This window comes from Bos grunniens, chromosome 9, assembly GCF_055505025.1.
Source record: "Bos grunniens cultivar Pamir isolate PY7600 chromosome 9, Bosgru_T2T1.0, whole genome shotgun sequence".
NCBI lineage: Eukaryota > Metazoa > Chordata > Mammalia > Artiodactyla > Bovidae > Bos > Bos grunniens.
The window spans coordinates 53,483,051-53,496,285 of record NC_141173.1 but is presented as its reverse complement, the minus strand read 5'-3'; the positions used below and the strand labels follow the sequence as shown (position 1 = coordinate 53,496,285).

The 13,235-nt window shown below is 36.7% G+C and overlaps 1 protein-coding gene across 10 annotated transcripts in view; it reads right to left on the bottom strand.

Moving 5' to 3' along the window:
* MMS22L (MMS22 like, DNA repair protein) overlaps nucleotides 1-13,235 on the bottom strand; it is a 124,747-nt gene that overhangs the window by 85,539 nt on the left and 25,973 nt on the right. For all 10 annotated transcript variants that reach the window (XM_086317617.1, XM_086317626.1, XM_086317621.1 and 7 more), the window contains 2 exons: nucleotides 8,590-8,652; nucleotides 928-1,047 (listed from right to left, as the gene is read on the bottom strand). In XM_086317617.1, coding sequence (XP_086173743.1) covers nucleotides 928-1,047; nucleotides 8,590-8,652 — 183 coding nt within the window. The remainder of the gene's footprint in view (nucleotides 1-927; nucleotides 1,048-8,589; nucleotides 8,653-13,235) is intronic.

The window sequence follows — 13,235 nt, the reverse complement described above, 5'->3', positions numbered from 1 at the left end:
TTTCTCTTCCAAATTTACCCTTTTTAAATTCACTGTCCCTATTTTAGTTCTCATTTGCTGCATTATTTACTTATACTACCATACTGGACTACTATCTCATCTGTACCCACTTCCTTTATACTACTTTCAGAAAAAAACTTTCTCAAACACATACATAATATGTCACATTTTTGCTTTCCAATGTCTCTTGGATAAATCATAACTCAACTGCATGTTATCTTTAACCCTTCAAAATCCAGCCCTGGACTAACTTTTCTACTTTCTTCATCTCCCATATTTCTCCACAGTCACCTCAGACCCATCATTTAGAACTATTTAACATAGTAGGCATAAATCATGTTTTTTCATGTCTCTATACACTTGTCCAAAACACTATTCCTTTTGCTTGGATGCTCATTTTCTTCTGTACTTGGAAAATTCTACTTATTCCCCAGGCCAATTTAAAAAATTATGAGTTCATCAAGTCTTCTACAAGTCAGATACTCCTTCCTCTAGCATTCCAGAGTATTGTAACTCTTTTCTTTTTTTTCTACAATATGTATGCTTCTGCCTAGTAGCCTAGAAGCTACTCAAATGCCAAGACTAGTTCTATAAGATAGCATTAACTGTTCAATGTGTTGCAAGCAATCAGTAGTTGTTAGAAAACATTTATAAATGAAGATTTTAAAAAATACCTTTCTGGCACAATTCTGGTTCCTTTGCTTAATCTCACCCTTAAGAGAAAAGGGACGTCAGATGCTCCGTTCCCCTATGTCCATGCTCTTTAGACAATGTGAAACATAAAGATATTTTTTAGCTACTCTAATCTACTTTGAAAAATTAAAGAAATCTCTGTAATTATATATAATTAAACCCTAAAAACATTCCTCAAATACCATGTTCTAATTCTTCAAATTCCTGGAACAAATTCATACTCTATTTACTCACCAGGTTCTTACTGTAATATTCCCACAGAATGGTGACAATTGCAATGTTTGGCTCCCAGAAATCACAAAGGGTCAAACAACAGTGAAGATACATTCGTAACTGCTCTTCTAGTATACCATCCTAAAAAATAAACTGAAATTGTGAGGAACTAAATAATGACCAACACACATTATTATAATTTGACACTGTTGAATAACCTGCTCCTGAAAAGAATATAAATACATATTACCAAGTCATACCCATTTTCATCTTCAGACCAGAAGGTCTGAATCAGCATAAGGTATGTAACTTTGCTTTAGAGAAGGTTAATATGATAATTGAAATTACATAACTCAGTTTGACTTTTAACTCAATTATTTAACAACTGCAATAGGTATTTAATAACTGAATAGTGTCGAACCCAGAGACTGAAAAGAAACCCTAACCAGAAAGTAGCATAAGTTATCTAAAAATACAGAAGACTCAATCATACCTAAGTAATTCTTTATAGAAATATAGGAGTTATTCTAAAAACCAGAGCGTTGGCAGAGTACATATGTTTTAACCTTTTAGAATGTTTTAATAGGTAAGAGTAAAAAAGTGACACTTTAAACTTACATATCAAATAACATGCATGTTTGTTAAAAGCTGACATAACACTGAATTCCAGTCAGTTATTCAAAGCTTACTATGTATCAGACAGTATTCTAAGGTACTAGGGAGAAGGAAGGCGATGGCACCCCACTCCAGTACTCTTGCCTGGAAAATCCCATGGACGGAGGAACCTGATGGGCTGCAGTCCATGGGGTCTCGAAGAGTCGGACACGACTCGGCGACTTCACTTTCACTTTTCACTTTCATGCATTGGAGAAGGAAATGGCAACCCACTCCAGTGTTCTTGCCTGGAGAATCCCAGGGACAGGGGAGCCTGGTGGGCTGCCGTCTATGGGGTCACACAGAGTCGGACACGACTGAAGAGACTTAGCAGCAGCAGCAGCAGGCATAATGAAGTTACACTTTGGGGAAAATGGAAAAAGAGGATACAAACAAGGATACAAACTGTTTACATAATGTAAACAGTTACAACCACTGCAAAAAGCAAAAGAAAAGCAGAGTAATGTGGTAGAGTAACTGACAGAGGATGTGGGTCATTTTTTTTATCAGGCACTACGAACTGAAAGGCCTTTTTGAGGGCTAGCAGTAGTAGTGTTAGTTGCTCAGTCGTGTCTGATTCTCTGCAACCCCATGGCTTGTAGCCTGCCAGGCTCCTCTGTCCATGGGATTCTCCAGGCAAGAATACTGAAGTGGGCTGCCATCTTACTCTTCCAGGGGATCCTCCCCACCCACGGATGGAACTCTGGTCTCTTGCATTGCAGGCAGATTCTTTACCATCTGAGCTTTTATGGGCTGGAATTTGGGTTAAATGATTGGATGGAAAAGAGCCAACCACATACAGAAATGAAAGTAAAGCACTGATGGCAGAGAAAATACATGGAAACTTCCTGAATTAGCAGTAAGCTTGGTATTATAGGATTAAGTCAGAGATAGTCAGGAACCATATCTCATTTAAGGCTTTACACGTCACAATCAGAAGTATGGACTGTATTTTAATTATGTTGGGAAACCTTTAGAGGACTGTAAACACAGGGGTGACATGAAATGAATGCTTCAAAAATGCTACACTGGATCAAGCAAGATGACAATAGCGGATAAGAACAGAGGTATAAGATCAGTTAGAAGAGCTGAAAGAGAACTTCCAGTGTAACAGAAAAGCAGACAAAGGTTAAGTACAAAGCAGACATGCTGGAAATGTGACGGTGCCTGGGAAACATTATGCTTTAGGTAAATAATTGTTGAATGGATTCAGTATTGTCTCTTTTCAACAAAGGTGCGTGGTTATTTCATCACAGAAGATTAAAATGTCTCCTTTTTTCTACTTCCTTCTCCCACCAACTTAAAATTCTAGGAGATTACTGTGAAACTGTAAGATTAAGACAGGAAGACAATTTTAGAGTTATGTTGATGGAATTTGTTTATGACTTATATTAAGGTATGAAGGAAAGATAGCAATTCAGGGGAATTCTTAAGTTTTGGCTTAAGAAAATGAATTGATGGAACCACTCAATTCTTATGGTGGCAAAGAGCAGGGAAGGAACAGGTGAGAGTGCACAGGGCAACCGAGTACAAATATTACACAGACAATTTATGGGTCTATAGCTCAAGGAAAAAGGCAGAGCTACTGATACAAATTTGGATATTACCTTCATATTGATGGTTTTTAGAGCTAAAGGCCTATATAAGATCAATCTAGGAAAGACTGTGGACAGAAAACAGAAAAGAACCCAGAACTGACAGCCTATTGCTATTCCAAAATTTAGGTATCAAGAAAAAGGAGGCCTATAAGCAAAACCCAATGAAGTAGGTAGGAAACCAGGCATCATGGGCCCTGAGAGAAGTATTTCAGAAAGAGAAGGGGATCACCACTTTCTGTACAAAGTTACACAGCTTCATGGACACTTCACACAGTTCTCACCTTCCTATCTACCTTCAAGTCTATGAGTTCCCTAAGGGCTGTGATAGTGCTCCCCAGGCCTAGCACAGTGCCTGCTTTACCAAAGAGACTCCGTAAATGTTTTATCAACAAAACAGATCTGAGTTCTAGTGTTTCTTCTCATCAAGTGGCTCTATGGTTTAGGGAAAGATATTTAGTTCCTCTGATAAATAAACTCATTGAACCCTCGTTGGTCACTAATGTTCTTTGATTTTATTATGAAAATATTAAACTAGATGTAGGTTTATTCTCATGGCACACTACTGATGTGAATTAAAACATACTAATTTAATTACACTGCAAGATTAAAAAGTGAATTACATGAAAAAAGTGGGTTCGTTTTGAAGAGTTTTGTGTTGCTTTGTTTGGTGTCTGAAAATCATTTACATGTAAAATTCACAAAAAGGTATTTAAACCATAAAAATGTACAAAGTTTGGGAAAAACAAAAGGTTAAATACCAACTATGTGTCTGATATCATATGATGTTTTACGTATGTTATTCATGTATGTCTCATACCATCTGTTTTACTACACTCATTTTACCAAAAAAAAAAACGGGCTAAGGTTCAGAAATTATAAATGGCTTACCCAAGTGCATATGGGAAGGAGTTAGGACTCATGACTCCAAAACTTGTTAGATATACTATACCACCTTCCAAAAACATGAGGGAAAAAAAATAAACATCTAAATAAACATCTGATTGACACCAGATTTGATCAAGATTGCTCTTAGTGACCAGAACAAGATTTGAATCAAAGTTTGTGAGACCAAAGCCCATGCTCTTTCCACTGCAACCAATCAAGAAGAAATTAAATACAGTATCCTGGGGGATTTTTCCTCCCTTTTTTTTTTTTTTGGTTAAGGAAAGGAGATAAATTTCCCATCCTTTTCTTGCTAGTGGCTACAGATTAAAATGAAAAGAAATGTCTTATAAAATACCATTTTCTCCACAGTTCTGGCAGGGTAAGTCAGTTGAGTGTGACTTGAAAAGCAAGTTCCTTTTTTTTAATTAATCACTGTATTTGTTGTAAAGCACATGCTCATGTTTTGTATATTCATCCATTATTTTGTTTAGAACCATGTTCCCTTAGTGCTTCTTAAAAATTTCCATTAAAAATTGTGTGGGTGGGCACACATCAGCTGAATTAAATGATTTGCCCATCTTCAAGTTCAGAAAGCCAAAGAGATAAGAATTTACAATAGTTAGAAGTAGAGGAGCCAACAGACATCTTAGTTCAAATTCATAATGGAAAAACAGCTGAAATATGGTGAGGAAGAATGTTTGAGAACACCTGAGTATATTAATTTCTTCCTACCTTACATTTTTCTCATCATAGACTTATTGGAGAGAGAGAAGATCACAAAAACAAATTTAAAAAAGTGGAAAATTGAGATAGTTGCTTTCCACAAGTATTACCAAAACAGATCTCACAAATCAAAGTACATTACTAATGAAAGATATAACAGCAAAGAAGTTTCAAAAAAGAAAGTTTTAAAACAACAACAAAAAGCAGAGTTTTATTAAGAATCTTACAAGGTCAAGTGTTTTGAGGGAGTTTGGAATGACTTCCTCCGTAGGACTTCCCTCATGGCTCAGATGGTAAAGCATCTGCCTACAATGTGGGAGACCTGGGTTCGATCCCTGGGTTGGGAAGATCCCCTGGAGAAGGAAATGGCAACCCACTCCAGTATTCTTGCCTGGAAAATCCCATAGGCAAAGGAGCCTGGTAGGCTACAGTCCATAGGGTAGCAAAGAGTTGGATACGACTGAGAGACTTCACTCTGGAATGACTAAAAAACACATATGATGATTCAAATTCCAGCTCCACCACTTCCTAGCTAGCTGAGTGAACCTGGACAAGGCTTACTCTGTGTCCCAGTTTTCCTAATGTCTAAAATGGGACTTCACAAGACTGTCATGAGTGGAAAATGTACATCTAGTGCTATGGACAGTGCTCGCACAGTGACAGCTGTCGCTTTGAATTTTTTTTAGCTAAAACATTGAGTCTTGACAATCATATAATAAATGCAACACATTCACACTATTGTACCTTAAATGGATATATTTTAATTTTCTGAGTGTTGAAGCCAAACTCTACCTAAACCAAGAATTTTGATTAACATTATCTAAATCCACTCTCTCTGATTTTTAATAAACCAGAAGGCACGTGGGGCTCTTTTCCATGTAGATTCAAACCTACCTATCTCAAATCCAGAGCCCACGCTACTCAATTTCTACATTTATCACAAGATCCTGTGGGCTCTCTGGGTGTCTCATCTCAGCTGAATGAGTACATATAAACTATTTCATATAAAAAGCAATCCTAGAATACTCCAGTGTCTGCTGCTGATCTCTCAGTCCTTTCAAAAAGGATATCTTCCTAGAACTTTTGTTTTGAAAGATCAAAAGCAGGCATATTAAATTTGGGTATATTCCACGCACCAAATTGTTTTACTGAACTAAAAATAAAAACATTTTTTAGCTTATTTTATAGAAATGGCAATATAACAACTGGGGATTCATTTTTTATGCATAACTAACTTGCCTATCAGAAACCATCTAGAGAATAAAACTTATGTTGAAGCTAAATAGTAACTATCAGTCTGATGGGATTTTATCAGGATTGGATAAAGAGAGTTAGCAGCTTCCCTGGTGACTCAGTGGTAAAGAATCTGCCTGCCAATGCAGGAGACATGGGTTCAATCCCTGGGTCAGGAAGATCCCCTGGAAGAGGAAAAGGCAACCCACTCCAGTATTCTTGCCTGGGAAATCCCATGGACAGAGATGCCTGACGGGCTACAGTCCATGGGGTCACAGAGGCCGACATGACTCAGTGACTAAACAAAGAGACTTCAATATCCCAGTCAAAATCCCTCTGTCCAAAAACACAGTAATTCTGATTAGTAATTAGAAGATTGACCCACATTATTCAGAACTAGTCATATTCTGAGTTGTTTTTAGCCTTAAGACTCTCAGGATTATTTGACAAATAAAAATATTTTTTAAATATTAGGCTTGCTTAGGATTTCTTCTTGCATCCCTTCATGCCCTTTGAAAGACAATTCTTGTGAACTCAGAAAATAATGAGGCTTTATTTAAAAAGTGGCATAAAACTAAAAATGTCCCTTTTCATATGAAAATAATGATGTTGTAAAGGTAGAACAAATGTTTACTGTTAACATTCACAAATATTACACAGGATTACCTCAGAAGAATGTTTTTAGAGCAAATACTTAACTATTTAGTTTAAGCAAAATTTAACAATATATGTTCTCTTTACTAACAAAGCTCAGTGTCTGTTTCTGGAAGATTCTCTATGGCTACAAAAAGATTTGGAACGTTATTTGCTTAATCAAAACTACAGTGGAATGTCCACCAATTTTATTTGAAGACTGCTGTATATGTAAAACATTTTTTTTTTAAATATTGCAAACAGACTCTTTCTTTCACAGTTGGAGATGAAGTCAAAGCACACAAGCATGTTCAGATTTTAATTTACCTCAATGGGGAAAAACAGATAATCAAACTGATAGCTCTATCCAAACATATTATTTATTCTTTATGACCACCTACTGAACCCACAAAATTGGTTTCAAAAACTCTAGCAAGTAGTCCTATACTACTTATAAAATCTAATTTGATACAATCAAGGCAAGACAAAATTGAGATAACTAGAGAGAATGGACTGCTTTTTTCTAAATATTACAATGACCTCTTCTCTCACAGGAAAGATATTTCTTTGACTTTATGCTAGACCTAAATTCACAGAGAAAGTTTCTTAGATTAGCTGTACTATCCTTGCTTCTAGGATGATTGACTTGGCCCAGTTTTCTAAGGTCTTCCCTGGTTTTATCACCAAAAAGTCCCACATCTTGGGAAATCCCAAGCCAGGTAAATCTACATGTCAGTCTACCTCCTTAAAAGAATTGGGGATGTATCCTCACAACCACTTTAGCAGATACCATTAAAAGACTGATGATGTAAACAATGGCCAATTTTAGGGATTCCACACATTCTTGAAGTAAAAAAAATACATGTCTGAAACTTTGAGCTACTAAAATCAGTATGCTCTCAAAAAGAACAGAGGAGAAAGCCAATTAAAATGATACAAAAAAAGAAACAACAATTTTTACAATGGTTGAGATTACAGCTCTTTTGCTTCTGATGCAACTGCTGTATTCAGAGTTCTTTGGCATTCTAATCTAGAATTCTTAGTTCATAACTAGAAGTTTTATCTTGTAACTAAATGTACTTATATTTTTACCTAAAAAAAATAAGAGTAATGATAATAGGGAAAACAAAATTTTAAGCCATTAAAACAATTTTCAAAGATATGGGTAAAAAATAAATGTATGTGTATATGTGTAGCAGTCTTATACTACTATATTTTTTATTCCTCTTCAGGTTTTTAACAATCCTCATTTCTTAAAAGAAAATGAGTCTATTACCCAAACTAAAAAAAATACTAAAATTTCCCTTTAAAATCTTACATAAACAACTTATGCCACAAAACTTTACAGAACTATAATACAATATGTTTAAAGATGTGATGAAGAGCACACTTAAAACTATTTTAAAAGGAGGTCAAATCTGACCTCTGGGCCATGAAGCACTGCATTAACAGTTCTGCAGAAAGAAAAATGATAAGCTATGAAATGAGGGCTCAGAAACTAGGACCTTATCAGTCAGAGTATGATTCAAGCCTGTAAGACAAATTGCTCAGCAAGGCAAGTCACCTTCCTGCTGTGACGAGGATATAACTGAATTTCCAATGCCACTGACTATCTCCCTCATCATGTCTCCTAGACTTGATATCATACAGTCAAGGAATGGCTGATTCTAAAGCTTCTGCTCCTTATTTTGAATACATTTTGTCAAAGTCACCAACTACGATAATTATCTTTGCCCTTTAACTGGCAACTCAGTGTTAAAATAAAAATCTTCAAAATAAAAACTATGATACAAAGACCCTGTATTAACAAAGAATGATGATTCTTATCTCAGGTTTCTAATAAGTAAACCAAGTTTGTTATTTAAATCATTTTAACGGTTTGCTTGGTTCTTAAAAATAAAATCTGTAACATAAAAATTTAGCAAGGCCCACAAACCATCTTACTTTAAATGTGTACCTGAACACTGATGGACTTTTTCAGCAGTTCTTCTACAAAATTCCAATTTGATTCCATTTGTCTCTAGAAAGGGAGAAAATACTGCATTAAAATTATTGCTCTATAAATACTCCAATTATCAGGAGTTGTTTTATTAAAGTGGTACTTCTATAAAATTATAAACGTTTTAACAAATAGTAAACTTTTGCTGTCAATTATTATCTAATAGGAAAAAAAAAACCTCTAAGTATATTTTAGAGTCTTTTACACCACCAAGTATCTTCCTTATTCTGTACTTTACTCAGTAGAGATTTTTACCTTTGTTTTATGCTAACGGCCTCAAAATGGTCTACTCTAGTAAACAAGTAACTAAAAAAATTATTGTAAAACAACTTTTACACACTTGGTACCTCATTTAGCCAGTGGTCACTTACCAGGCAACCTGAACTATCCAGAAGCCTCTACAATAAAGAAGAAAGATAAAAACGACTCAAAAAGCCAACATCACAAAGGCTAAGCAATAAGAACAACTCTACTTTTCCCAAGGAAAAACCTAGAGGAAATTTTCACAGGATGCCTGGTTCACTTGATTCCCAGGTGGGTCAGTGGTAAAGAATCTGCCTGCAGTGCAGAAAAACCAGATTTGATCTCCAGGTCAGGAAGACCCCCTGAAGGATGAAATGGCAACCCACACCAGTATTCTTGCCTGGAGAATCTCACGGACAGAGGAGCCTGGTAGGTTATAGCCCACGGGGTCGCAAAGAGCTGGACACGACTGAGCACGCATGCTAGTTCACTTGATATTCAGTTCCTAAAGATTTGGATATGTGGATACTGGTCAAAACCAGAAGCAAAGAAAGTACATTCACAAAGATGCAAATCACAGCTAGTTTCAAACAAGGGAAGAACAAAAGGTACAAAAGCAAGCCTGAGACCTCAGAAAGCTAAGCCAGAGGCCTTAAAGAATAAAGGCAAAGAGTTTCCTCACACCCTCCTATCCCTATCATAGCATCCATGCTGTTCATAAGGATGAACTCCAGTGACCAATAAAAAGTTAAAGCACATTCAGATTTTAAGTGGCTGGATAATGCTCATATAAGATGGATGCTAACTACAAGAAATTACTGAACAAGTATTTCCTTAATAAAGGTGCTTAGTGACTATGGTAGCCAGCTCTAAGACAGCCCCTAGTGATCTCTGCTTCTGGGAATTCATGCCCTTATTCAATCCCCTCCCACACTGTACCAGAGTTGGTCCATTAACCAGAGTTAATAGAAGAATACCAGCACTAATAGTACTGAAAGTATGTCACTCCCAAGATTAAAGGACATTGAAGATTCTGTCTTAATGACAATCTCTCTCACTGACTACTGGGAAAAGTTATGCTAAGAACAGTACCAAAGAGGCTTACATGATGGGTAATTAAGGCCTTCTGTCAAGGTTAGCGAGAAGTAAACCCTCCAGCCCTGGAGATTGAGGTCCCAGGGGACAGCTTGATTACAAACTCACGAGATTCTGAGCCAGAACAACCCACCTAGGCTTCTACTGGATGTCAGACCCTCAAGAACTGTGTGAGATGTTCATTCTTTTAAGGAGCAAAATTTTGTTCCACATCAGTAGATAACTAGTATTGTACAATGATGTAGTTTTTAGAAAGGAATTATTGGTTTTCTCAAATATATTTATGTAAATAAAGTACATGCAAAATATTTATCAGGAAAAAACATGTAGTACAGAATTTGCCCTGGACCAAAGAGAACTACATGGACATCATCAGATGGTCAATTCTGAAATCAGACTGATTATATATTCTTTGCAGATGAAAACAGAGAAGCTCTATACAGTCAGCAAAAACAAGACCTGGAGCTAACTGTGGTTTAGATCATGAGCTCCTTATTGCAAAATCAAGACTTAAATTGAAGAAAGTAGGGAAAACCACCAGACCATTCAGGTATGACCTAAATCAAATCCCTTACGATTATACAGTGGGAAGTGACAAATAGATTCAAGGCATTGCCAATAGAGTGCCTCAAGAACTATGGATGGAGGTTTGTAACACTGTACAGGAGGGGGTGACCAAAACCATCCCAAACAAAAAGAAATGCAAAGAGGCAAACTGGTTTTCGGAAGACGTTTCACAAATAGCTGAGAAGAGAAGAGAAGTGAAAGGCAAAGGAGAAAAGGAAAGATACAGAGTTCCAAAGAATAGCAAGAAAAGATAAGAGCTCTAAGTGAACAATGCAAAGAAATAGAGCAAAACAACAGAATGGCAAAGTCAGGAGATCTCATCAAGAAAATTGGATACCAAAAGAACATTTCATGCAAAGATGGGTACAACAAAGGACAGAACAGCGAGGACCTAACAGAAGAGATTAAGAAGAGGTGGCAAGAATACATACAAGAACTGTACAAAAAAGGTATTAACGACCCAGATAACCACGATGGTGTAGTCACTCACCTAGAGCCAGACATCCTGGAGTATGCAGTCAAGTGTGCCTTAGGAAGCATTACTACAAAGCTAGTGAGGGTGACTGAATTCCAGCTGAGCTATTTCAAATCCTAAAAGATGATGCTGTTAAAGTACTACAAGCAATATGCCAGCAAATTTGGAAAACTCAGCAATGGCCACAGGACTGGAAAAGGTCAGTTTTCATTCCAAACTCAAAGAAATCAGTGCCAAATATTCAAACTACTGTACGGTTGTGCTCATTTCACATACTAGCAAGTTAATGCTCAAAATTCCCCTGCATACCATCACACATTGATGCTAACAGTTTAGTTTCGTTTCAAAAAATTAAAACCATGGCACCCAGTCCCATCACTTCATGGCAAATAGATGGGGAAACAATGGAAAGTGACAGACTTGATTTTCTTAGGCTCCAAAATCACTGTGGATGGTAACTGCAGTCACAAAATTAAAAGACGTTTGCTCCTTGGAAGAAAAGCTATGACAAACCTAGCCAGTATATTAAAAAGCAGAGACATCACTTTGCAAACAAAGGTCTGTACAGTCATTGCTATGTTTTTTCCAGTAGTCATATACGGATGTGAGTGTTGGATCATAAAGAAGGCTGAGCGCCCAAGAATTGATGCTTTCAAATTGTGGTGCTGGAGAAGAATAATGGGGAGTCCCTTGGACAACAAGGAGATTAAACCAGTCAATCCTAAAGGAAATCAACCCTGAATACTCATTGGAAGGACTGATGCTGAAATTGAAGTTCCAATACTTTGGCCACCTGATGCAAAGAGCTGACTCACTGGAAAAGACCCAGGATGCTAGGAAAGATTGAGGACAGGAGAAAAAGGGGGCAACAGAGGATTTAATGGCTTGATGGCATAAATGACTCAATGGCCATGAGTTTAAGCAAGTTCCGGGAGTTGGTAATGGACAGGGAAGCCTGGTCTGCTGCAGTCCAGGGAGTCACAAAGAGTCGGACACAAGAGCAACTGAACTGAACTGAGTCTCCACGTCCAGCCAACTAGGTAACCTGAAGCAATGCTCATTTTAAGGATGTATTTCACACCTTTATCTAATCACTATTCCAAAAGTTTCAAAGACAAGAACAAGCTAGCCAGACTGATTGTACTGATGATCCCTGTAATGTCCCAAAGTAATTATTCTCTTTAAACTATATTTGCTTTTAAAATAGGTGATTAAAATTGTAAGAGGTAACACTCATTAGGAGCAAGGCAAGGATGCCTACTCTCACCACTTTTAACTGGAAGAAATCAACATTGTCAAAATGACTCTACTACCCATGGCAATCTACAGATTACCTATCAAATTACTCATGCGATCCCTATCAAATTACTCATGTCACTGTTTACAGAACAAGAACCAAAAAAATTTTATTTGTATGGAAACACAAAAGACCCCGAATAGCCAAAACAATCTTGAGAAAAAAGAATGGAATTAGAGAAATCATGTGCCCTGACTCCAGATTATAAGAGACCTATATAAATAATTTTTTAAAAAATGTGGTACTGGCACAAAAACAGAAATATAGATCAATGGAATAGGATAAAGTCCAGAAATAAACCCCCACACTTCTGGTCATCTAATCTATGACAAAAGAATATACAATGGAGAAAACAGCCTGTTCAACAACCAGTGCTGGGGAAACTGGGCAGCTGCATATAAAAGAATGAACTGAGAACATTCTCTTAACACCATATACTAACATAAATTCAAAACGGAATAAAGACCTACATGGAAGACCAGATACCATAAAATACAGGAACACTCTGACATAAATCACAGCAATGTTTTTTTGGATCCATCTCCTATAGTAATGGAAACAAAAACAAAAATACACAAATGAGAGCTAGTTAAACTTAAAAGCTATTGTACAGCAAAGTAATAGAATGGGAGAAAATATTTGCAAATGATGTGACTAACAAGAGATTCATTTCCAAAATATACAAACAACTCACATAGCTCAATATCAAAAAACCAAACACTCAATCAAAAACTGGGCAGATGACCTATACAGACATTTCTCTAGAGAAGACAAACAGATGGCTAACCGTCACACGAAAAGATGCTCAATATTACGAATTATTAGAGAAATACAAATCAAAACTATAATCAGGTATCACCTCACATGAGTCAGAACAGCCTTTATCAAAAAGTCTACAAATAATTAATGGTGGAGAGGGTGTCGAGA